This window comes from Macrobrachium nipponense, chromosome 1 (genome assembly GCF_015104395.2).
Source record: "Macrobrachium nipponense isolate FS-2020 chromosome 1, ASM1510439v2, whole genome shotgun sequence".
In the NCBI taxonomy this organism is placed as follows: Eukaryota; Metazoa; Arthropoda; class Malacostraca; order Decapoda; family Palaemonidae; genus Macrobrachium; species Macrobrachium nipponense.
In genome coordinates, this window is record NC_087200.1 from 50833139 (window position 1) to 50860199 (window position 27061).

The window sequence follows — 27061 nt, forward strand, 5'->3', positions numbered from 1 at the left end:
CTTGGTCACTTTTATTTTTAAATATTACGTACACATTGACGATCCCGAAAACGAATACCGCGTGCGTACTATAACAATGCTGGTACCGAGTGGCCGAGCCACGCCACCACGTGTACATAGTAGATGCATGATGGGAGGGACGCTGGCCAATAGGAGAGAAGGATTTTATGGCTGCGACTAGCATCAGGAACCAATGGGAGAGCAGGAGGGTGGTGGCGAGTCTACTAGTATACTAAGATGGCGGCGCGCGGTGTGATTTTCAAAATTGTTATCCGGGCGAATCTCTGACTTTCAGAAACCTTTCGTATCTTGAAAACTTTTCGTATGTAGAGCCGTTAAATTTTTCGTATTGGCTTTCGTATCTCGAGTTTTTCGTAAGTTGAGCCTTTCGTATCTCGAGGTACCACTGTATATGATTTGGCAATGGGGGCTAGTCTTTGTAACATTTCAAATGATTTGTTATCATGGCCTGGGGCCGATGGATGACATGAATCTAGCGCATTGTTTAATTCATCCATATTAGAGGCATAATTATATTCTAGATCTTCAATAGTTTCAAGATTGAGTATAACAGTATTTTTTCCTTGTGTTCTTATATTTTGAAAATGTTCATTTAGATTGGAGTAGGCACTTATGTTTTCAGTGTTTCTCTATTATATTTGATATTTCATATGGGTCATGATATAGTTTCCCATTTTGGTTTATTGTATTGCTTGAGTGTCTTATATATTTTCCATTATTTTTCCTTATTTTTTGCCAAATGTCTTTCATAGATGTATTTGTTGGCAAGCCTGATACATAATTTTCCCATAATGATATTTTCTCAGATATTACAAGTTTTTGGAATTTGGTATTATATTTATTATATAATGGTGTAATATAATTGATTGTTATGTTGATTACTACTATTTTGTTTAAAATGTTTGTATCGCTGGGCAATTTGTTAAGGGCTTTGAGCCATGTCTTAAGTCGGTTAAGATTTTGACTTGACATGTGTTTGGTTTTACTTAAAGATGCTAAGGTTGGAGTCCACCATAGGACGGGAATTTTTTGGGCGTGGCCTTGTTTTAGGTATGCTTTTATCGGCAGCATTCATTATGAAATCCGTGAAGAATTCTCATGTTGTATTGTGGTTTTGGTTATGCGGAAATGGTGGTATATTTCCAGTATGTAGATTGTAAATGTCCCAATCTGCTTTTTGGATATCATATTTTACAGGTAGCAATATCAAATTATCATTTAAATAAATAAGGGCTATGGGGAAAGGGTCACTGGTTTATGAGTCATCCAGGACATTCCACTCAAGTCTTTCAGCTAAGTCTACTGACAACAGCGGGATATCTACTGAAGGAAAGGTTAAGTGGGTATTGGAGAAGTATTTTGGCACATCACTTTCATTTAGGCAGCATAGGTCATGCTCCAATACCTGTATTTTTCTATGTTTGTTCCCGGTAAGTCAGCAGGGTGACTGTTATCCCAAAGGGGACTATGAACATTAAAATCTCCTACTATGAGTAGGGGTTTGTGTAGACTATCAATTAATGCTGGTAGAGATCACTGGAATTCGAATTAATTTGTTTGGTTGTATAAGTTACAAATTGTGATCATATTGTTATGCAACATATACAATTTGATAGCTGTTATCTGATATGATTGTGATGGTATTTTTAAAGTTCATAGGTGATACTATTATGAACATATATTGCTGTGTCTACTTTTCCACCCAGTTGGTGAATAACAAGCAATTTTGTACTGTCGGACGTTTGTGGGGTTAGATCCTATGTCTTGTAGGCATATACATAGTGGGTTGTGATCTCATAGGATTCTTTGTAATTCACCCATACGTAGTCGGATTAAGAGGCCATTTATGTTCCATAGGATAATTTTATATTCCATTATTATTGGGAGGAATTGGTGCTAAATTCTGTAAATTGATTGCCTATTTTACTTTGCCTCGAAGTTTATGTGCGTTTGAATTGATTTGTGGTTTTTTAATTGTTGTATTTGTATGTTTGTTATTGGATTCAGCCGTTGTTTGTTTTTCATAATTAAATGTTGATGTCTATTTTTTATTTCATAATTTCCTTTTTGCATTTTAAGGATTCAGAACATAATTCATTCTCATGTTGGTGTGCTAAAGTGCATTTCCTTAATTTAACAAAATTATCTATACAATGTTATATTGTATCCTCTGCCTTGGTGGTTAGTTGGTTATAAGACTTATGAAGCACTCATTACAACCACAAGACAAAGCATGTTTGGTGTTGTTGGTTACTGGTTCAGAAATATTTGATCTTCTATTTCTACTGGTCCTTTTCTATAGTGATAAGGAATGTCGGTTTGACGGGTTATTTGCTTTATTGTTAAATATGGAATATTTGGGTCTTGTGGATGGTTGGGGTGTGATAGCTGTAATTTGCTTTGGTTTAATGGTATGATTTTCATTAGTATTATAGTATATGGGAAGGCTATCATTAGTATTGTCTGTTGGGAATTGTAAAGAGTGATTGATTCTTTATTGTCCAAATGTTGGTTGTATGATTGGGACTAAGCATAATTGTGTATTACACTTGTGATGTGGTTAATACAACGTCTTTTAAAATGTTCTGCTGTAGCTGGAGTTTCTTTAAATTGATTGTGATTTTTGATATTCAATTTTTTCCCTTAGGTGGGGTTCGTTCCAGTATTTTTTTCTTGTAAGTTCGGTTATTACTGTTATTTTGATACCTTTTCCATTGGAAATTCTTTTTCATGGATATCTGAATCTGTAATATTAGAAGTGGTATTGGTGGGTATAAAATTACGCTTATTTTGGCTTTAAGTATTATTGGCATGAGAATTAGTTTCTATGTTTATATCATCTTGCTTGTTATTGTGCTGATTGATGTCTTGATTTTTAGTTACATTTGAGAAAGTGGGGCTTTTGGATGAATCATTAACTCCTCTTACTTTTAGCTCGAGTCTGGCTTCCTTGACTGACATTCCTGTTTTACTTATTAACATCTGAAGTTCTGAGTTGTATTGGTTAAAGGAGCACTCTTTAGATTTTGTGCCAAGGGCTAGTCCACAATTAATATATTTTGGGCGGTTACAGTTCCAATTAGTGGTATGGGTATCTGATTTTCGGCATTTTTTGTATGTGTCCATACCTTCAGCACTGTACATTGTAGTGGAACTGGAATGAAAGGACAAATTTCTCTATTTTGCCCAAGAATTTTGATTTTAAATGGAAGGTCCTGGCCTGTAAATTTTATTTTGGCAATGCTGATATAAATTCTTGTCCTTCCTACTTGGAATTGAGTATATTTCTAGATGGTGAATATTGCCAAAGTGGTACCCCCATATTCGCGGGAGATACGTACCAGACCCCCCCCCCCCCCCCCCCCCCCCCCCCCACCCCCCCCCCCCCCCCCCCCCCCCCCCCCCCAGACCCCCCCCCCCCCCCCCACGAATGTTTAGAATCCGCAAAATATTTAGAAACCCCCCTCTAAAAATGTTTATAAACTCCTATCTTAAACGTGGAAACACCAAAGTATCCCTAAAAATACCATCTTACATCAAATATACATTAAAATATCATCCTATTATGGTTCATATTAATCTTTGAAATAATATTGATACTATTTTAAAGTAAATCTTACATTTTATGGTTATAAATAAATATGTACATACTGCATGACTTAGTTACGTATGCAAAAATAATCCAGAAGTATTCAGTCATGCACCTTTTCTTTCATACAGTTACTATTTAAGACGTCCAGTTTTCTTTTTACGAGACAAACAATTGTATGTACAAAAAATCACAGGAGAGAGAGAGAGAGAGAGAGAGAGAGAGAGAGAGAGAGAGAGAGAGAGAGAGAGAGAGAGAGAGAGAGAGAGAGAGAGAGAGAGAGAGAACAAAATATGTATACGTAAACATTAAAAATTTTTTTTTTTTTTTTACAGTAGTACAACATATGTAAATAGGGTACTCACCAGTGACGAATGTTGATTAAAGATGATGATGATAACGAATTAGCCATGCAGTCTGATGAATGACAAATGATATGAATGCACAGCTAAGCAGAGGAGTTACATCTCCTCTGAGGGCTCCTCTTCACCTTCAGGAGGTGCTTTGGGAGGCACTGTCTCAGGCAATTTAGGAGGCCCTTCTTCAGGCCATTCAAGGGGCACTACTTCAGGCGATTCGAGAGGCTTTGGAGGGTCCTACTTTGTTCATGTGATGAACATTGTGATTGGCAGCTGCTGTCGTTGCTTCTTCATAGTGGTGAGGGCTTGATTATAGGGCTCCAATGCTCTAACGTGGGACAGGGACTCCAAAGTTAGGCCACTCTCCTCCCCCTGCTCCTGTTCCTCTCCTGAACCTGGAGTGTCTTCTTTGTCGCTGGCAAACTTTTGTCAGCTCTTCCAAGTCCTGATCTGTCAGGGGGTCAGAGTGGGCATCAATGAGGGTGCCGACTTCATCCTTGGTGATATCTTCAAAGCCCTCACAACCAAGATTTTTCACCAATTGGACCGTCTTATTAATGGCCAAGTGCTGGATTTCCTGAGGAGAGAAGCCCGTATAATTATGGACACGGTCCGGCCACAAATTACTCCAGCAGGCATTCATGGTCTCCTTCTTCATGTCCTTCAGTGACCGGTTATTGACACATACACGTGGCATCATGAAATTATGCCAATAGGCTTTCAGCATAAATTCACTGTCACTGCAGGGTTGCCGTTTTGAGGAATTTCGTCTACAACTGTGGCTTTCTGGCGACATCTAGCAACCCTCCGTGGCTTTTCCAACCACAGGCCACGGCAACGAGGAACAAAATTCTTCACTTTGCCTTTTTATGTTTTATTATGAAAATAGTTATAAAACATATCCTGCTTATTTCTGCATGTGACAGGTCTAAAATCAATGAGAAAACGTATAATTTACTGTATATAGAGCTACAATATCATTGACGTCCTAAGTATGTGGAAAAAACCTTTGTTGAAAGTTTGTGAAGCACTCACCTAAAAAGTACCTTCGTGAGCTGAGATGAACAGCGTAATTGAAGCTCATGAACAATCGCTTCCGACTACGATTTCTTTGAAAATCAGAACAGCATATGGTAACACTGCTAAAAGCCACTGTTGTGAAGAAAAAACGGCAACACTGTGTCACGGTCCATTGCATCAACATGGTGCTTGAAGGAGTTCCCAGTGTAAAGTGCCTTGAAGGCACAGATCACGGCCTGATCCATAGGCTGGAGGAGAGAGGTGGTGTTGGGAGGGAGAAACTTGAGCTGGACTCCCTTGTAATAAAGATCAAGAGGGTGGCCACCAACATTGCCCATTATGAGCAAGACCTTGAACTCGATGTCCAAATCGGCCAGGTATTGCCTAAATTGAAGGAAGAAGCTCTGGTGGAACTAGTACTTGTAAGGACTTTGGTGATCAAGGCTTTGAGATTATGCATCCAGAAGATGGGCAGTAAAGTCTTGTTCTTATTCTTGAGTACCCTGGGATTTACAACCTTGTAAATGAGGCCCAGTTTCAGCATAAAGCCAGCCGCATTCCTGCATGTCAGGAGGGTCAACCAGTCCTTTTGTGCCTTGAATCTAGAGGCTTTAGCTTCATCCTTCATAAGGTACATTCGTGACAGCATCTTCTTCCAGAACAGGCCAGTTTCGTCCATATTGAACACCTGTTCTGGGTGGTATCCTTTCTCCTGGATTATTTTCTTGAAGGCCTAGGGATATTTCGTGGCAGCTTCTTTGTTAGCAGATAGGGAAACAGACTTTAGGCAGAACCTTTTCTTTGACTGGTGGAACCATCCTTTGTTCACCTGAAAACCTTGGGGAGCTGACAACGGTCCCAATCGTGGCTCTTCTTTCTCTTCCTCTTCAGGAGCTCGTTCATCGAAGCCCAAGAATTCAAATTCCCCTTCTTCATTGCCTTCCTGTGCCTCTACATCTTCAGCTTCCTCTTTATAGCCACCTTCCGTAGAAGCTGATAGCTGCTGGTAGAGCTGTTGTGCTTTTTCGCATATGATCTTGGAGTCATGAGGCACATTCTTCTTCCTGCAGTCCTTGATCCAGAACGAGAGTGCAGTTACCATTTTCATGATTATTTTGTCTCTCACTGTGGACACAGCCTTTGCTATACCATAGTATGTCATGCTAACACTTTCTTTTTTCTTTATGTATCTCACCATGCTCTTATTGACATTAAAATAGCAGCCGACTGCGGCGTAACTTTTGCTGCCCTTCAACATATCAAGAGGTTTCACCTTCTCGTCGAGCTTCATTACGGTCTTCTTTCTTTTAGCTTCTTTGCCAGAAGCCATTTTTGGCATGATGTACATTGATATTTGCTGATACGTATGTACAACACAGCTTTCTGTTCATATTCATGTATGTCAGTAACTTTCTACGCAGTGAAGCTGATGATGGAGAGATGTACAATACCCACAATTCCATTTTCGCGAGATGGGCTTGGGTTTCAACCAATCAACACCAAGTGTACAGCCAATGAGTGACAAGGAAAATGAATGAATGCTGCTCCTGGATTGGCTGCTGTGCAGACAACAGCCAAAAGCATGTCAAGTATAATTTTGTTTGGGTACTACACTACCACGGCATCACGGCATCATTAGAGTTGTTTATCTGCGGAAAGTTGGCTTGGGTGAAGCATCTTTTAAGAAAACCCAATTTTGTTATTGAAAATTTGCTGTGTTTACATTAAAGTATTACTGAAATGTAATATCTGAAAATTAATCAATCTTTTTTCATCATAAAAAATGTATTTAGTCACGAAAATATACTTAGTACGTATGCATGAAAAATGCGTACTGCGTGCCACAGACAGAAACATACGTACCTTGCTATATTCCCATTGTCTTATGTATTTTAGATATGGTCTGCATACTTTTAGTATCATCCTAAAACACTTTATGTACATACATATAATATTTAGAAATCATCTTGAAACATTTCATAAATTGTACAGTATACAATACATACCCATTTGACCCAATATGTACGTATACAGTTCAATGGTCTCTTGTTTGTGCATTTTTTGCCTGTGCAGTACACTACTACGGACTAAGAATTATCCTTTAAAATGTCCTCTAAATGTTCTGCTTTTCCTAAGGCTTCTGGCAAAGAGCCTAAGCATCAGAGGCCCTTACAGTTAATGAGTGCTGAGGAGAAAATAGACATGTTAGTCATGTTAAGAGAGGGCAGAAGTTGTAGAGATGTAGCAGTCCATTACAGCATGACTGAGAGTGCAGTCGCCTGCCTTGAAATAAAAAAATGAGCAGGGCAAAATACTTCGGAGGCCATTCTTAAACAAGAACTTGCGTCCCACTTTAGTAATGGTATGCCATCAATGGACCAGGCCTTTGAGAAATTTCGTAATCTCTACAATATGATCAGGGATGTCAGGGAAGTACAGATAACAGTTAAGGCATGGAATAGAAATAAAGATAGGGCCACAATTTTCATCAATGCTATAAATGAAATAGTAAAGCCCTATTTTGACTTTATATAAATGCACAATTACCTCAAGATGGTAGTGCTTCCTGAAATCCCTGACGAAGCCCCTCCTGAAGTACGTGACGAGGCACCCTCAGAGGATCTGTAATTCCTCTACTTTGCTGTGCAGCCTATCTTAATCTTCATTCATCAGGCTGCACGGCTATAATGTCATTAACATCTAACATTAATCACAAGTAAGTACCGTATGATTTCATATCATTATGCACACATATTATACCGTCCATAACATAAAAATACAGAAAATCGCTGTACCAAAAAATTCACATCCGCGAATAGCTTGGGGGGATTGCGAATAATTTTAGATATGTTCCACAGAGAAAGCCGCAAATGGGCGAGTCCTCCCGCGGAATAATTTTTAGCTAGGTTCCAAAGAAAAAGCCACGAATAGGTGAGATCACGAATCCAGAGAACGCAAAAACAGGGGCCCCACTGTATATCTCAATTTTAAGGAGCCTAGTAGTAGTTGTTTCGAAGGAAGTTCTTGTTCGTTGTTGGGTAGGATGACTGTACCCTGTACATAATTCAATGTCTAATGGCTTGTAATTGTTACTTTTACGTATATTATTTATTAATTCCGTGATACTTAAAAAGAAAGTGGACTGCTTTTTGTTGGTTACTTGGATTAGCCATTCATTGTCTTTAATGTGTCTACATTCCATGTCCTGTGTTGGATATATATATTGAGTAATTTGTTTTCTAGTATAGCTGTTGAGATTTTGTTGTAAGTTTTGAGGCATAGAAATCTTGACCAGTTATCTGGTCCAAAGAGGTCATCAAAATGTACCAATGTGGGATTAAGTCTGCAAGTTTTGTTTCTTTTTGGTCCTTGTTTTAGGTATGTTGCTAGTCTATTAGGATTGTTATATTTTTCTGTATTGATGGGACAATTACTTGTCTCTATTTCAGAATTACTGTTTATTGCATGCATATGGTTCCATAGTTATGATATTGGAGTTTACCAACTGATTTTTGTTTGTTTCTTTTTAGATTTTTATGCACCCTAATTGGTGTTCTGGATCTGTTATTTTACTAGGAACAGGGTGTTCCTTTGTAGCATTTTCATTGTTTGAGGCTGTACCAAGGAGATTCTGGAGTGACATGCCAATGGTCATCAACTGTAACGGGGTTTTTCCATCATGGGGCCCACGGGTACTCAAATCTTCAAGTTCACTAATCATAAAGATATTGGAGAGAGAAAAAAAACAAATAAATAAAACAATATAAATAATCTTGAAAAGATACCATTGGCTTTTCATGAAGTTAAATCTTCCGCCAATGACACAAGTGAGAAATGACTCCGGAATGTCTGCATCCTTACCCTACCCCAAAAGGGGGATGGCATAACATGATTAGTATGCCCCAAGCGTAAGCAGAACCCGCTTGCTAGGACAAAAATAATGCAATTATCCCCATCCTCATAACATAACATTAAGGGCAAACCGGACAGAATGCCAAGAGTTCTATCCCTAGAACCAGGCTCCCCCTGGAATCTGTGGTCCAGCTCCACAGAATAGTTCCACCTGAAAAACAGGTCCGAACATTTCAAGTATATGATGGACCTACCACAGTTCTCCCTATTTAGCTTCAGATTTAACTCCACGTTAAGCCATGATATGTTTTCTTGTTAGATTTGGAAAATTTTGACAAAAATGGAAAAGTCCACAAATATAAACCCAAAAATATATGTTACATGGGACTCTTGGGTTTGAACCTGGGAAGAAATTCCTGAGGTTCGAGAGCCCCATCACCATGTCAAGGTGGTCCCAAAATGAGGGGGTACCGAGGCCCTACAGAACCAGTTAGAAGCTCAAGGAACCATACACCATTTGGAGATGACCACACTTACTCAAAGCAGGATGTCAGTGAAAACAGATGTGGTGACTCTGATAGTCTCAAACACAGAAGTCAGCAATATCACATACACTATAGAAGCAACTGTTAGACCAAGTCTCAACAATGACCTCTCAGGACGGTCAACTCAGTTTGACACTGAGCGGTGGCTGCACTTCAGAGATTTAGAGATACCCAAACTGAAGGCAGCTGAAGTCCACCCTTTGATAGGACAAGACTCCACAGACCTGCTTATACAAGCTGATGTTAGAAAAGGTGAACCAGGAGAGCTGTTTGCCATTTTCAAACCGCTAGGGTTGACCATAAATGGACCAATGAATCCCTTTGGTGAGCAAGCCCACACTTCATGCTCTATACAGACATGTACCCTAATGGAGGTTGATCTGAAGAGGCTGTGGGAGATAGATGTTCATGCTGAGGAGCAAGGATGGTCAGAAGTGATCAGAAAGCAGTTGATACCTGAACAGCACACTTCAGCTGGTAGCTAACCATTACAGTATGAGTATACCATTTAAGGCACAGCCACCTAACTTACCGAACAATAAACTGATGGCTAAGATATTGCAATCACTTGCTAGGCATGTCAATAAGGATGAGACTCTGAAGCATAAGTATACCAAGGAAATTCACAAACTGCTGGAGAAATTATATGCTCAGCTAGTTGCTGAGAAAGATTTACAAGGTCAAAATGGCAAAGTGTGATATCTGCCACACCACCTTTTGCTTAACATGAGGAAGCATGAGAAGTGTTGTATTGTCTTCGACTGTGCTGCAAAGTACAGTGAATCATCGCTCAATGACCACATGCAGCAGGGACCAGATCTAGCTAATGGACTTATAGGAGTGTTGCTAGCAGACACAAAGGCTATGTTCCACCAAGTACATGCAACACTGGAGGACAGAATGTACTTTTTTTTTTTCTTTTTTTTTTTGGTTTGAGAAGGATGACACGACACGACACAACCTTTGAAGACTACAAATGATAGCTCATCTCTTTGGAGGAGTGTGGAGTTCAAAGTTGTGCTAACTATGCCTTACAGCGAGTGGTAGAAGAGTACCACAATACATATTCTAAAGAATTGCTGAATACTGCGCTTCACAACTTTTATGTAGACGACTGCCTCAGATCTGTGGACAATTTAGAATTGGCAATAGTTTTGGCACAGGAAGTGAGAGCTGTTGGCAAGAAGAGGATTTCATCTCACTATGTTTTGTCTCATTATCACCAGAACTACTAAAGCACATGAATAGAGAAGATTGGGGAAATTCCTTAATAGACCTGAACTTAAACCTGGAGGACCTGCCAACGGGGAGAGTTTTGGGCATGTTATGGAATGTAAATATAGAATGCTTGGGATTTGATATTCAAGTGGACAAAAATAAAGCAAAAACTTAATAGAGGATTGCTTATAGTACTCTTAGCATTGCTTAAGACCCCTAGGGTATGTCAGCCCATTCATATTACAAGCAAGAAGGATATTCCAGCAACTGTGTAAATTACAGAAGAGCTGAGTTAAGCTGCTGCCCACAGAACTGGAGGGACAATGGGACCGGTGGTTGGCTGATTCCCAGATCCATAAAAAACTACAGACACACCTGTGAAGAATGCCAAACTGCACCACTTACAGATGCCGCCTAGTATGGATATGGTGCAGCACCATACCTATGCATGTTGGTCACATCTTGCACCCCTGAAGGGATATACCATTCCTAGACTGGAACTGGTTGGAGCCCTAGTATCTGTGACTAGACAAAATTTTTAGCAAAGAACTACAGATACCCCTGGGTACCTCAGTATACTGGGTTGACAGATTGTGCTGTGGTATTTGAACAGATCTGAAAGGCATTTCCAGACTTGTGTTGCCAACTGAGTGGCTAAGATCCTGGATCACACTGAGGTCAGACAGTGGAGATATGTACCTACAGAAGAAAACCCTGGTGATGACACATCTCGTGGACTGCCTGCAATAGACCTGTGAAAAATGATCATTGGATACATGGCCAGGATTCTTACAATGTGAGGAGCATGGATGGACCACTCAACCAGCATTTAGATGTTCTGAATTAGAGGAACAATTGGAATTAAAGGCAACTTCAGTAGCATACAGCACTAAGAAGGAAGCTCATCATACCAACACTGCTGGACTATTAATCTTCATGGTTTAAATTAAAGAAAGCTGTAGTGTGGTACAGAAGATTCAAGTATTCCTTAATAAAGAAAACTCGTGATGGCCCTGTTACTGTGAAAGAGCTTTGTGAAGCTGAGATATGACTAATTTTTAATTAAATTGTATTTTTCATGGCTAACATACCTTCAGTCTTAACAATATGATAATCTTCTAGCACTAGCTGGAAACTGGTTAAAATACAATCAAAGATTGTAAAGCCAGGAATCTGTGGCATCTGGCAAATTGTGTATACGAGGTGGATGCTGGTCACCGACCGAGCTTGGAACTTCGTGACGACGCATCAGTCTTTCTTTAACCACCTTAGAGAGTTGACTTTTGCTTTGCTCTCCTCCTCCTAAGCTGGTTTTTTTTTACCTAAGCCTGTTGTCTGTTTCATATTTATCCAGTCCAGAAGTCCCGTGGACACAAATGTTTTTAGACAGCCTTCCATGATTTCCGTGTTGACCTTCCTTTGGGACAGATGCAAATTGCAGTAGATGTGCCGCATGCCTTTTCCTCTGCTTCATCATCAGCTGTGTTATGTGTAATGCTGGTCAGTCTCCTGAGGGGATTGCCCCTTCAGGGAAAGAGGGACCAACTACATTTTGTTCTTTAGCATTTCATGTTTTTTATATTAAAGATATTTTGGAAACATTTGTATTATGATATTAATCTTTTATGTATCTTTGATTTTATCTAGTTACAAATTTTCCGAGAACGTGGTAATGTTTTAGTCTTTCAGAATTTGTGTGTTTTGGGATGTTCAAGATGTTAGGGGTTTGTGTTGCAGACGAGGCTTTTATGCTAGGATTCAGCTGTCTAGCATAGGAGTACATTCCTACACTTCTTCAACACAAATTTTAATGGCGTACGGTTGTGTTCTTCCCATCTGTTTGCGGGACCAGTCATGACTGCCGTCTCGTCTCTTTTCCGTCATTTTGGTGGGGGAAGTGAGGGACTTACAGCTCTCTCCCCTCCTTCCCTTTAGCCTTATAGATAAATATGATTCTTTTCGCTCTCACAGGACAGAAATATTCTTTCCTGAGGGAGAGAGCAGGTTATTTGTTTCTTTACAGGTGCTTCAGTTGTCAGTCATGCTTCTCTCCTGGAACTTTGGCAGTGGCAGCGTTCAGCTCAGAATTTGGGAGCCCTTCTGCTTCGCTTCCCTCTGCCAGAGATGCCACTTCACTAGTATGCTGTCAAAAGACACTCCCAGTGAAACTATCATAACTGAAAAAGCTGAATCCCATAAAGACAGAGGAAGGCTTCCTGAGAGTGGGAAGAAGGCTAACCCACTCTCAGATTGAAGATGGAAGGCACCAGTGATTCTCCCCTATGCACACAGTATTCAAAATACAATTCTATTACCAAGCCGTTGGACATGCTGGAATGGAGTGTGTGTCAGCTGAGACCTGGAGGAAGTTCTGGATTTTGAAGGGAAGAAATTTGGTGAAGTGTTTTGTCCATCACTGTTTCACTTGCAAAAGAATGTTCAACAAAACCAAAATCCAACAGATAGCTAGCCTGCCCACATCCCATGTCACACCCTTTGCGCCTCCATTCAGCCAAGCAGGAGTGGACTTTTTTTGGCCTGTTCATGGTTAAGAAGAGACGTTCAGAGGTAAAGAGGTATGGCTGTGTGTTCACCTGTTTCGCCACACGTGCCCTACACATTGAAGTAGCACATTCCATGAACACAGATAGTTTTATTTATGCCTTGGACAGATTCGCGGCCAGGAAAGGACAACATAGTGAGGTCTGGCCTGACAACAGCACCAACTTCATTGGAGCACAGTAGGAACTGGAGAGAGCAGTCCAGCAGTGGAACCAAGATCAAGTTCATGCCCACCTGCTAAAGAGAGAAATTGACTGGAAGTTTAATTCCCTTGCTGCCTCCAATATTGGTGGAGTATGATGCTGCGATCAGGACCCTATTTACCACCTGAGCAGTTTGTGGAGCAAGATCAGTGCAGGAGACTCTGGAAACAAGTCTAACACTTAGCTGATGTTTTCTGGCATCGATGGCTCATGGAATATCTGCCTAACCTCTAAGAGCACCATAAGTGGATGAAAGCTCAAAGAAACTTAAAGGTTGGGGACCTAGTACTTGTCAAACAGGACTCTACCCTTTGCAGTCAGTGGCCCTTGGTTGGGGCTGGTGGTGGGTACTCATAAGGGGACAGATGTCCAAACAAAAACTGGTACCGGTGAGAGGCCAGCAACCAGGATCTGCTTGTTAGAAGGTGCTATAAATCATTCTTTTACTGCTTAATCTTAGTTGACCCAATTGATAGACCTAATGATGAATGTGAATGTACAACTTATCGGTACTCTTTGATATTATGGCATTTTTTGTTTGGTGTTTACAATTATACTTTAATCTTTCTTGTCTAGTCTGGGGTGTTTCATGTTTGTTTCTGAATGCACTGAACTATGGTGTGCATTGGGGCTGGGATGCTACACCCATGTTAAGAGTTATCGTTTTTGTTAATTGTATTAAGGGAATGCTATTGGAAACTGTCATTCATCAGGCAACCTTTTGGCACCCAAAACAAAAGAGCTGGGCGTCTTGTTTATTTCACCATGTTTTAAAGTACAATTCGAAGTGATGAGATAATTATACGTGTAATTAATGGAATTTACCCCTTAGCAAGTGCAAGAATATAAGTTAATAGTCATAGGTTAATATACTTTATATGAAAATATAGATTGTGCTTGAGTTAGGAACTGATATTTAAGATTAATTGAATAAAGTTCGATGGTAAACCGTTCAAGCACCTGTGACTGATATTATTTAGTTAGCAAAATTCTCATTAAACTGTGGCTCTGAGGTTATCATGAATGCATACAGAAGTGATACAAAAGCTATATTTTGTTCTTTATTGATATAATTCCAGTATTTTTCCAAATTATGAATAATAGTTCTGCCTTTATATAGGCTATACAGTGGACCCACCGTATTCTCGTTCTCTGGATTCGCGGACTCATACATTTGCGGATTTCTCTCGGGAACGTTTCCCCGCATTATTCACGGAAAATTCGCGCATTCGCAGTATTTTTCTATGAGAAATATCCACAAATTCCTGTGTTTTTTTTTTTTTATCAATTTCATCATAAAATGCACTTTTTGCGATGAAACTATTAAAAAAAACCAAGTATGAAAATTTTTAGTGGGTTTTTCTTAAGTTTTACCTAACTAAATAGGCTGTTTTTAGCATTTTTATAGGGGTTCCAAGCATTCGTGGGTTCTAACTATTCACAGGGGTCTGGTACGCATCCCCCACGGGGGACCACTGTATAGGGTTAGGCTATCTATTAACATATCTGAATATGCCTAGCATAGCCTTTGTCATATGTAAGTTACATATGTTTAGTGTAGGGTATGTCTGTAATGTCCCCGTTATACTCATATACTTGATATGAATCTCATTACTATACCAGTGAAATATTTTTTTTCAACCTACATATAGCTTAACCTATGAACTTAAATTATACACCTGTTGAATATAGGCTAGGCATGTAATATTCACATGAAAAATTCCATATGAGCCAATACCCAGGATATACCAGAGAATTAGTATTTTGTTTATATACCTGTGAATATTTATGCCCATACCTGGTGAGATTGCAGTTTATAGTTGCCCATTTAAATTTCCTTTGGAGTTTAATATCTCAGTTAATGATTTAAGCCTAGAACTAATTCATTCATTCATTTTATATGGCCAATTATTATTTGTATTATTATCTATGCTGATACTCATGTCTTTGGACATTTTGATAATTTTATTTATGCTGTCTCTGTTTCATAACATATGTATTAAGTAATTATTGTTGCATGTTTATTCAATGATTATTAGGCTATATGTAGTTTTGCTTTTTGTTTGCAATTTTCAGTTAAGACTGTCGAGGTTACTATGTCTACTCCAAATGTCTGCCTTTGATGATTAAGAATAAATGCTTGATGTACTACATAGAGGACATGTTTTTTTTACCTTGGCCTTCCAATTGATATTCTAAACCCATGAACACAATTCCCCTTACACTTTGGGTGTAATATCTGCCTAATGATCAGAAAAACCTGGGGCCCAGTCTTACGTGGGCACCTGGGTGTCACTGGACTCTCAGACATTACCTGGTGCCTGGAAAACCTTGGGTGCTCCAAAGCAACTGGACGCCTGGGTGCCATAGATTGCTCGACCAATCCTGGGCTCTCGTCTACTCCTGGACTATCAGACAGGATTGAGTGATCCAACACACCTGGGCATTCTACCACTAATGAGTGCTTGTCAACAATTGGGTGCTCACTGTCTGCACGACGTCCCGAAGAAGTGCTACGTGGGTGCTCCCGAGACGAGACACACTAAGAGAATATCCAGGCACTGCTGAAAAGTAATATAACTGTGGAAAGCGCTCAGGACTATCGCAAGTACAGGCAGTCCCTGGTTATTGGCAGACTCGGTTATAGACAATCTGGTTTTATGGCACTTGTCCAGTGAAGAAAATTGTGATTTTCAGCACCATAATGCACCGATTTTCAGTTATCAGCACCCATAATAGAGTTATGGCACCAACACATACCTAACAGAGGTGTCATCAGCCGGTTATCAATGGCAAAATCCAGTTATCGGCGCCAGAAGAGCCATCCAAACGGAACCTCTGCCAATAACCGGGGACGGCCTGTACTACATGAGGGCTTGGCGCTACCAGAAGGTTCTCTCTGCCTTTTGCTGGGTAGCAGCATAGTGGCAGAGACTGATCCCAAAAAGAAGAACGCCTTTTCAGAGGGCACAACTAATTGAAGAAAGGCCACTGACGCCCTTCAGAAGGACTTGAATCACCAGAACTTGGCGAAAGTTGTCGACGCACCTCTGAGACGCCTTTCCAATGGTAATCTTTTGTTGCAACCTGGGAAGTAATAGGCACAACTGAGGGGGTGACTGTCTCTTGGTAAATCCAACTGACCTCCCTTAGGCTTCCAGTATTCCTCCTTCCAGGTTTGGGGGAGTATGGCAGTGACCTTTGCCTAGGAGAGTCAGTGGGCCAGACAGCCCCCTTCACCATATTCACTTCACTCCTTTACTTTTACGATCTCTCTCTAACTTAGTCAAATGAGAAGCTAAAGTTTTCCAAGTTTTTTCATCCCACTCTTTACACTCCTCACACATCAGTTCGACAGAACATTCCTGTCCCTTACAAGAAGTACACAGGGTATGAGAGTAATAGCAGGCTTTTGTTGAGTATTGCACCCATTGCTGCAATACCGAATTCTAGGAGAACTAGTGCCTGACATAGTCAACCGGTAAATAAGTCAAAATCAGTAATCAAAATCAGGAAAAACAATATATTAAATAAAACACTTTATTCCTGACTAATTATCAATGCCAAAGGCTACTGTGTTAAAATATTTCACCAAAGTGCAAGTATCCAACAATTCAAAATTCAGCTGCAAATCTTAACACTGTGTGCGGTCTTAAACTGGCAGAAACAAATTGAGCTCTTGGCTAAAGCTGATCGTCTCTTACCCTGAAAGTGGGCAGGGCTAACCATCTACATATACAAAAGACTATGGCTACTGCTAATTTTAACATTTTAAGCTCTCATCGAGTAGAAACTTAGCTAAGTAATTACTGGGTAAGTTACTAATATAAAAATATGTACTCATACCGTCCAAAAGTTAATTCAAAGAACTTTGACACCTAAATTATAATCCTGAACTTGACCTTTGAACAAAAAATAAAATAGTACTGAATTCCTATCACCCATTTATGATATATATGAAGTGTATGTGATACAAAACACTTTAATCTTGGCAGACAAATATATACTGTATTTAGAGACAGACAGAAAGACGTAAGGCAGACACAGACAGATAAACAACCAAACAGGTCAATTGTTAAATGTCACCAGATGGTAAACTTGTTCATACAGATGACATCTGTGGGGGTTTCTTTAAGCCCACATCATACAGGAAGGTAATGGAAATGAGAAGAGCCCTGGCTCAAGGAAATGCCATGTTTTGCTTTGAAACTCTAATTTTATTAGAACAACTTAACTCTCAAGTAAACATAATAACACATACATTGTGCAAAATTAGTTGCTAATTTCATACTCATAAAATAATGTGTTGACTTGTAAATACCAAATACTAAATTACTTGTACTTCAATATACACTTCAAGTAAGAAAAACAGGAGGAAAAATTTGATAAAAAAAAATATAAAAAAAAACATTGGAACCTGAGTGTATGAAAGAAAACAGCAGTGCTATTTCAGGTACACTATAAGAAAACTTCTCTCAAGTAAATATGCAGAAAACCACCTTTCTAAATTCAACATCCTCCCGGCAATAGGGGACGAAGCCACCTATTAAAGAGCACAACTTAGACCTTATCTAAATTATACCTGACAGAAAAACCCCCAATGAAAATTGGTACTGTAGTTTCAGCAACTAACAATCACATCAAGTTTTACTTGACATCCACAACTGCATGATTTACAGTGACTTTATAAATCTAACTTAGTAGAGGGCTTAATTACTCTACCAAACTTAGACCTAGGAAGTACATCATCATCACTCACAGTATGCATGGGCACTTGAGGATTATCACATACATCTCTATCAAGATCATCACAGGATGCATCAGCAGTAATCAAATCTTCAGATCTACCTACTTCTAGATCATACAATCTTTGAATGGGTCTAGTCATCTCTCCCCTTTTAGTTTTGAGCCTTACACTTCTTACAAGTCCATCTTTACCTTTAAACACATCTACAATAACCCCAAGAGGCCAATTCAATCTAGGAATGTTATCCTCATTTATCAACACAAGGTCACCCTTAGACAAATCACATTTCTTATTGAATCCTTTTACAACTTGAGGCAAATTAGTTATATAATTGTTACTCCAAATTTTCCCAAAATTTTCTAGCTTCTGGTTTCTTACAACTTCTCTTTCATTCAAGTCCCTGGAAGTCACCTTACATGGCTCTACATCTATTAAGGATTTACAGTGTGGGGCTCATCCTAGGATAAAATGTGAGGGAGTGAGATAGTGAATGGAATCAGGTTCATCACTCACATAAGTCAATGGTCTAGAATTAATACATGATTCTATTTCTACTAATATACAGTGGAACCTCAACATACGAAAGTCCCAGCTTACAAAAAATTCAAGTTGCGAGAGCAAATACGGAGATTTTTTGCCTCTACATACGAAAATATACAGGTTACAAAAGTTTATTGCTGTAAAGTCCCGAGATTCGCCCGGACCACCGAGAACAATTTTAAAACTCGCGCGCCACCAACTGAGTAGACTCGCCACCACCCTCCCACTCTCCCATTGGTTCCTGATGCTAGTCACCGCCATAAGATCCTGCTCTCCTATTGATCAGCATCTCTCTCATCGTGCTCCACGTAAAGGCGTTCTTCGGCCACTTCGTCGCACCAGCGTTATCGTACGCACGCGGAATTAGTTTGTTCACATATACGATTTCGTTTGTTAACGTAAATTCGTGTTAGTGATTTCGCTTTGTACTTTATCGTGTTGTGTGAGAACTTAATTAGTATACTACATATCTTAATTATGTACAGTATAGTCATGGATCCCAAGAAAGTTGCTGAAGTTCACAGAAAGAAGAGGATGCTTTCTTTGGAGACAAAAATGGAGATGATCAAGAAGTATGAAGCTGGCATGCGATTGAGTGTGATCGCTAAGGAATACGGCCGAAATCCGTCGATGATAGGCACCACCCTTAAGCAGAAGGAAGCCAACAAAGCAGCTACACCTTCCAAGGGCGTGACTATTTTGTCCAACAAGAGGACCCATGTGCACGATGAGATGGAGAGGCTGCTTCTTGTATGGATAAAAGACAAAGAAATTGCAGGCGATACGATAACCGAGAAGGCAATCTGCCGCAAGGCCAGCGCTATTTTCGGCGATTTGATTGCCCAGGCCGAAGACGACGGAGAAGGGACATCGACGCCTACCCCAGACTTCAAGGCTTCTCGTGGGTAGTTTGAAAAATACTGGAAATGGACTGGCATCTATTCATTGGTGCGGCATGGGGAGGCGGTCAGCTCAGACACGAAAGCGGCCGAAGCCTTTATTAAGACGTTCGACGAGATGATGATCAACGAAAGGTACAGTTCTCAGCAAGTTTTCAACTGTGATGAGACTGGCCTTTTTTGGAAAAAAAAATGCCTCATCGGACGTACATCACGCAGGAAGAGAAGCTACCCGGGCATAAGCCTATGAAAGACAGGCTTCCGCTCGCACTTTGTTCCAACGCCAATGGGGATTGCAAGGTGGAGCCCCTACTTGTCTATCATTCCGAGACTCCTCAAGCCTTCAAGGCCCACAAAGTGCTAAAGGAGAAGCTTCCAGTGATGTGGAGGGCTAATGCGAAAGCCTGGGTAACGAGACTTTAGTTCACCGAGTGGGTAAATCTCTGTTTCGGCCCGACAGTGAAGAAATTCTTGGAAGAGAAGCGCCTCCCTCTGAAATGTCTGCTGTTGTTGAACAATGCTCCCCCTCACCCTCCTGGCCTCGAGGAAGATATCCTAGCAAAGTATTCTTCATCAAGGTTCTTTATCTTCTGCCTAACACTACCCCTCTCCTCCAGCCCATGGACCAGCAAGTGATATCGAACTTCAAGAAACTGTACACGAAACATCTTTTCGAGAGATGTTTCGACATCACTGATACCACAAACCTCACCTTGCGGGAATTTTGGAAGGACCATTTCGATATCGTGATATGCATCCGACTCATCGATCAAGCTTAGCAGGAGGTTTCGAGGCAAACCTTGAATTCCTCGTGGATGAAACTCTGGCCTGATGCCGTATCCGGCCGAGACTTCAAGGGATTCAACGTGGGCGAAGCTGATACAGATTCAGAAACAGTTGACAATCCTGAAACTGTTTCGCAACCAGATCTTGACGAGATCGTTGCACTCGGCAAGTCCATGGGGCTGGTCGTCGACAAGGATGACATCAGTGACCTTCTCGAGGAGCACCAAGAGGAGCTTACGGCGGAAGACCTGAAGGAGTTGGAGAGTTCTCTAGCAGCAGCGAGGAGGAGGACGACTCTATGACAACGGCAGAAATTAAGGATGCTCTAGCTGCTTTTCATAAGGTGCAATCATTTGTAGAAAAGAGACACCCCAAAAAGGCTTACACAGGCCGTATGCTTGCGCAGTTTGATGACGTTTGCTTGAGTCGTTTCAGGAACATTGTCAAAAGCAGGCAGAAGCAATCTTCCTTGGATAGTTATTTTTTAAAGAGGCCTTTAGTAGGAGTAAGCAAACAATGAAGATCCAAGTGATACTACAAAAAAACAAAGTTGAAAGTGGTGAAGAAATTGACATTTTGTAAAAAAATGTAAGAAATTGAAATTTTGTAAAAAAAAAAAAAAAAAAAAAAAAACCTAAAGTATAAAAAAGTAAAAAAAAAAATGTAAAAATCAAAAAAAGAAAAAAAAAGAAATTTAATTTAAAGTTTTTTGTAAAGTTAAGTGTTACCATTTTGTGCCATTTGTTAATGTGTTTCGTAAAGTTTAGTGTTAATGTTTCCTGACATTTTTTTTTGTGTTTCGTAAAGTTGTGTTCAAGATTTCTGCCATTTGTCCTCCTCCTCTATCGCCAATTTCGGAGATCACCTCACTCGAAAGGTAAGGTTCCACATTTTACTGCATACGTACGTATGTATGTACAGTATTTCTTGTATACCATGTACACTAATACACTTTATTTACAGGTATGTAGTACATATTAGTAGTATATGTAGTTTAAGTTAGGTATTGAATGGTCCAAATTGTTGTATTTCATTGTTTATTGGTCAATTTAGCTTTATCATAAAAATTACTGGGGTGTTTTTGTAGGGTTTGGAACGAAATAGGCAATTTACATGAAAAATGTGGTTCAAGATACGAAAAAATCAGGTTACGAAGGCCGCCTCGGAACAGATTAATTTCGTATCCTGAGGTACTACTGTAGTTTCTAATTCACTCTTACTTACATAGTTCAGATTTAGTGTCTTTCTCAAGGCAAGCTTAACTGACCTGATGAGCCTCTCCCACCAGTCGCCCCACCAGTGAGCACGAGGGGCTATAAAGTTCCATTTGAGAGCCAAGTGACTATACATCCTTTGTACCTCATACTTAGCAGCTACAAAAGTCTTTGCATTATCTGAATATATCACAGTAGGTAAACCTCTCCTGGCAACAAATCTTCTGATAGCCAATAAGCAGTCAGACAGGAATAAAGATTCTGTAAGCTCTTGGTGTACGGCTCGTACAACATCACAAATGAACAACAATAAATAAATTTTCTTACTAGGACAATCGGCACAAAAGAGAGGGCCTGTATAATCTACGACTGTTACATCAAAGGGTGGAGATCTTACTCTTTCTTTGGGTAATGGAGCCACAGGTTGACTGCAAGGTTTTGAATCATGCCAACGGCAACTTAAAGATTCCTTCATTACTGTCTTAGCTAATCTCCTCATTCCTATAATCCAAAAGTTATTCCATAGGGATGAAATTACAGTATCCACACCTGCATGCTTCAAAAACTTGTGCTGAAATCTGATCAACAACTTAGCAAACTGACCATTGGGAGTTATGACAGGATGTTTAGTATCATGGTCTAAGTTAGAAAACTCAAGACGACCCTTAATTCTTAATAATCTTTTATCATCTAGAAAGGGGTCAAGATTTCTTAATTTAGACCATTGAGGAATAGCCTTGTTATCCAAAAGTGCTTTTATTTCTACAGAAAACACTTCTCTTTGGATGCAGTAAATCAACTTCAATTTAGCAAATTCAATCTCTTCAGTAATGAGAGTTCCTTCCACTTTGTTTTGACTATTTTTACAATTACTGATAAATCTTAAGACATAAGCTATAACTTTTAACACCTTGCTTAATTTACCATATCGATCTAAACCTATCAAAGGGTTTTCTGGCACTCCTTGTACATTGAGACAGGCAGCAGTACTTTCTGTGCTTATTTCTTCTTTATCCTTAACAACTGTGTTACCTTCCCTTTCCTGGTATAGGGATTCTTTTAACATACTAGGCCCATAGAACCACATAGTACTATCCACAAGATTGTCCCCCAACAGACCCCGTGTTATCAGGTCAGCTGGATTGTCCTTACTTCCACAATGTTGCCAACAACTTGGAGGTGTTAACTCTCTGATTTCCTTTACCCGATTAGCTACAAATGTCTTTCTTACTAGCATCTCCTTGAATCCATGCCAGAGCAATGGTAGAATCTGTCCAACACCTAACTCTAACACTGTTATCTAGGTTAAGGGCATTCTTTTCAAAGTTGACTAATTTTGAACACAAAAGAGATCCAATGAGTTCTAACCTCAGCAATGTAATTGTCTTTATGAGTGCAACTCTTGACTAAGAGGGTACTAATGACACCTTGTATGAGCTGTTCTCCACAGGTACTCACAGGTACACACAAGTCCCATAGCCCTTTTCAGAGGCATCACCAAACCCATGTAGCTTCATATGACTAAGCTTCTCCCAGGCCTTTTGTGGAAAATAACATCTATCTATTTGAAAATTCTTAAAATGTTGGCTACTAAGGAGCCATCTCAAGTCAGACCCAGTTTCCAGAGTTCCTGAAAAAGTATCTTGCCACACATAACATATGGACTAATTAATCCTAAAGGGTAAAAAATCATAGCTATCACATTACGTATGCTTCGCTTAGTATAGACTACTTCTACAATAGAATCTGAGTTTATGCCATCAAAGGAGAAACTGTCCTGTGAGTTATACCACTTAAGGCCTAATACAGTATTAGGTTCATCAGAATTTATAAAGGGTACTTTGTCACATTACTGAGAAGTAATCAGCAAACTATTTGACACAAGCTTTGTAAGATCCATACTAGCATCAGCAAAAATGCTACGGGCTTCACAAAAATTATCAGCTGTTTCTACAGCAAAATCCCCATCATTCAACCAACTGTCTGTATACATGTTAGCCTTCAAATCTTGCACTACACTAGTGGGGGGATACTTATCCAAATGATGTTTGATAGTGGCATTTAACAGAAATGGGCTCGCTGTGTTACCAAAGGGTACACGTGTGAATCTCATGTGCTGTATTGTACCATCGTCTCTTGGCTACAAAAATCTATCAACATCTCTGTCTTTCTCTTGTACACTAATTCGCAGAAATGCCATTCTTATATCAGCTATAACAGCAATGGGCCAACGACGAAAGCGAATGAGCATCTCAACCAAGTCAAGGTTGAGTGATGGGCCTGGGGACAAACAGTCATTCAATGATACACCATTGTAACAAGAGGCAGAGGCATCAAACACAGGCCTTATCTTAGTACTTGAACTGCTTAACTTCACTACTGGACGATGAGGCATATAGTACACAGGATTCACACCTGAAATTTCCTGCCTTGGTACCTCTTCTATCATGTGATCAGACTCATAACTATCAACCACTTTTTGATACTCTTTCTTAAGCTCCTTATCTTGTTCTAACTTAACCATTAGCTTACTTGTCCTTTTATGGGATATGACTTCATTATTCAAAAGTTTTTCTTTAGCAGAATCATCCTTCCTTGGCAGTGCAACCTCATAGTGACCATTCACAAACTTCACAGTATTCTCAAATTCTTTGAAAACTTTGGTCTCACTATAACTTTCAACAAGTTCCCTAGGCTTAACCCCTACAGTTTCCAGATCCCAAAACTTAAACAAATCTGAATCTGAAACAGAGGAGATACACAATAATTGTGGTACAGAATACGTACGAGTGTGAGTGGTTTCATACACCCTGTCACTTGAGACATAACCAAAGACAGACTTCGTGGCTACAACATGGTTTATTTGGAAGGCATCTACAGGAGAAATCAGTGCCCAGTAGAAATCTAGACCAATCAGTATATCAATCTCAATGGGAGAATCATGGTGGTAATCATCAGCTAATGCAACATGAGAAAAAGAGTTAAGCACTGAATCTGGTACAACAGGCCTAACCAAGGGGCTGACATATTCTGGGAATCTCCGCAGCAATGATAGGTACCAATTTCTTGTCAGAGTTCCACAACTTTAACTCATAAACATTTCTGTGTTCATTTTTTCCACTACTATGACCCCCAAAACTAGAGTATGGTATAGGTGCACTAATGATCCACTGAGGTTTACACTTCTTCACAAATTTGCTACTAACATATGATCTGTCTGCACCATTATCAAACATTACCTGAGCAGTGACAACAGTACCATCACTACCACTCACTTGAACTTTGGCTGTTTGTAAAATGGTACAGTTACCACCTTGCCCTGTCAGAAGTGCCACATCACCAGGCTTGTCACTGCCAACAGCACCTTCCTTTGCTTCACTTTCTTCCTTCTTTAGGTTCATTTCCAGCCTAACGCCACACAGTAAGGTAGAGTGGGCACCATTATACTTTGTACACCTTGTGCGAGCTTTACAATCTCTTGACAAGTGTACACTCTTCTAACACTTGAAACACAGGCCTAAACTTCTTATTTTTTCACCTCGCTCTTTTCCACTCAATTCTAGTACACCATAACAGAAACTGTACATAGTGTTTTCATGCTTGGACGAAGCATGAAGGGTTGCGGCTCAATACACCTTGTCTTTAGAACTCTTTATTTTCAATTTTCTTTTCTTCTCTACTACTCTTTCCCTTAAAGGCTTCAGACCTTTCTAATTTTGAAATTTCCTTGTCTAAGAATGTCAATAACCAATCTAAATCATTCTCATGTCCATCACCATCCCTGGCCCATTCTAGCCGCAGTTCACTGGGCAAACGAGAGAGGATGATAGGTGTAAGAAACACTTCACACGTTTTCCTGTGACCCCTAGCGCCTCCAAACTGCGGATGTGTATTAAAATGTCATCTTGTAGTTTCCACAGCTGTGCTACAACCTTTGGTCTGCTGACATTAATGTTGACCTGACCATTTAACAATGCCTGGACATGAGCAAAAATAATCCTTTCTGGCTTGTAGTAGCGTTCCTTCAGTAGTTTGCAGGCAACCGGGTAATTAGCACTGGTATGGGCTAGTCCCTTCACTACATTCTTGGCATCTCCCTCCAGCAAAGACAGCAAATAGGTGAACTTGCTGATCACTGGAAGGTCTGTTGCATCGAAGTGGGAAGTTTATTGATCCCAGAAGGACTGCCATTGGGTCACTTCACCACTAAACTTTGGCAGTTCCAGCTTGGGTAACTTGACATTGGTGACATCTGATTCTTGAGATGAAGACTGTCCATTTATACTGCCAGCTTTAGAACCAGGACTCGTTGCTGCTGCTAACTTCCTTATCTGGTTTTCAGCTTGCATCCTAGGCTGCACACGTTTTGTTCTAAACTCATGGGCTTCGTCCAAAAGTTGTTCTAGTTCTTCTTCAGCTACATCAATTTCTATTGCTTCTTGAACTTATCCAACTTAGCTAGTCTTTGGTCATATTCCTTGATGGCTTACTCAAATTGACTAATGGTTGTGGTGGAAGACTCAAGAAGGTCACTCAGAGCCTCGGAAGCTCTCGTCACCCACCCTCGACATGTCGTCCTTGTCTTCTTCAATTTCTCCATTATCTTCACTGCAAAACTCACTTATCTTCTTAGAGGGAGTGTTCCCTAAGTCTGGGCACCAAAATGTGGGGGTTTCTTTAAGCCCACATCGTGCAGGAAGGTAAAGGAAATGAGGAGAGCGCCCGGCTCAAGGAAACGCCATGTTTTGCTTTGAAACTCTAATTCTATTAGAACAACTTAACTCTTAAGTAAACATAATAACACGTACATTGTGCAAAATTAGTTGCTAAATTCATACTCATAAATGTGTTGACTTGTAAATACCAAATACTAAATTACTTGTACTTCAATATACACTTCAAGTAAGAAAAACAGGAAGAAACATTTAATAATACAAAAAAAAAAAAAAAACATTGGAACCTGAGCGTATGAAAGAAAACGGCAGTGCTATTTCAGGTACACTATAAGAAAACTTCTCTCTATTAAATATGCAGAAAACCACCTTTCTAAATTCAACAACATCAGATTTGAGATAAACCTGAGTAAGATGAGAGGAGGACAGGGAGAAAACCACAGAGAGCCAAAAACTTTAACTGTATTATTGGCAGACCTACCTCATGGTCCCTATGCATCTGTTTGATCCATTGCTCTGGAGCCTGGAAGAAAAATTGACTGTCATTTTTAACATAAGAATAAGCATTAAATTTGGATTGTTCATAGATAATTGAGCCTTTATGTCCTTCAAAGTAAATTAAAACAAAAATGAAAATTAATATATGATGCAAGGTTTAACGGATGCTTCATGACTGCCTACAACTACATACACATAGTGCTTTTTACCTAACAAAAATATGCTGTAAAGACAGCAAATTACCAAAAACTAAATATATTGTCCCCAAAAGAAGGGGAATCTAGCATCTGAAAAAAATGATATTTTAAAAATAAAATAAGGTTTATATATATACT

At 39.7% G+C, this 27061-nt stretch overlaps 1 protein-coding gene across 3 annotated transcripts in view; it reads right to left on the reverse strand.

The window, feature by feature from the left end:
- Positions 1-27061, reverse strand: part of LOC135219299 (uncharacterized) — a 390151-nt gene that overhangs the window by 38496 nt on the left and 324594 nt on the right. For all 3 annotated transcript variants that reach the window (XM_064255955.1, XM_064255953.1, XM_064255954.1), the window contains exon 5: positions 26710-26751. In XM_064255955.1, the coding sequence (XP_064112025.1) occupies positions 26710-26751 (42 nt within the window). The remainder of the gene's footprint in view (positions 1-26709; positions 26752-27061) is intronic.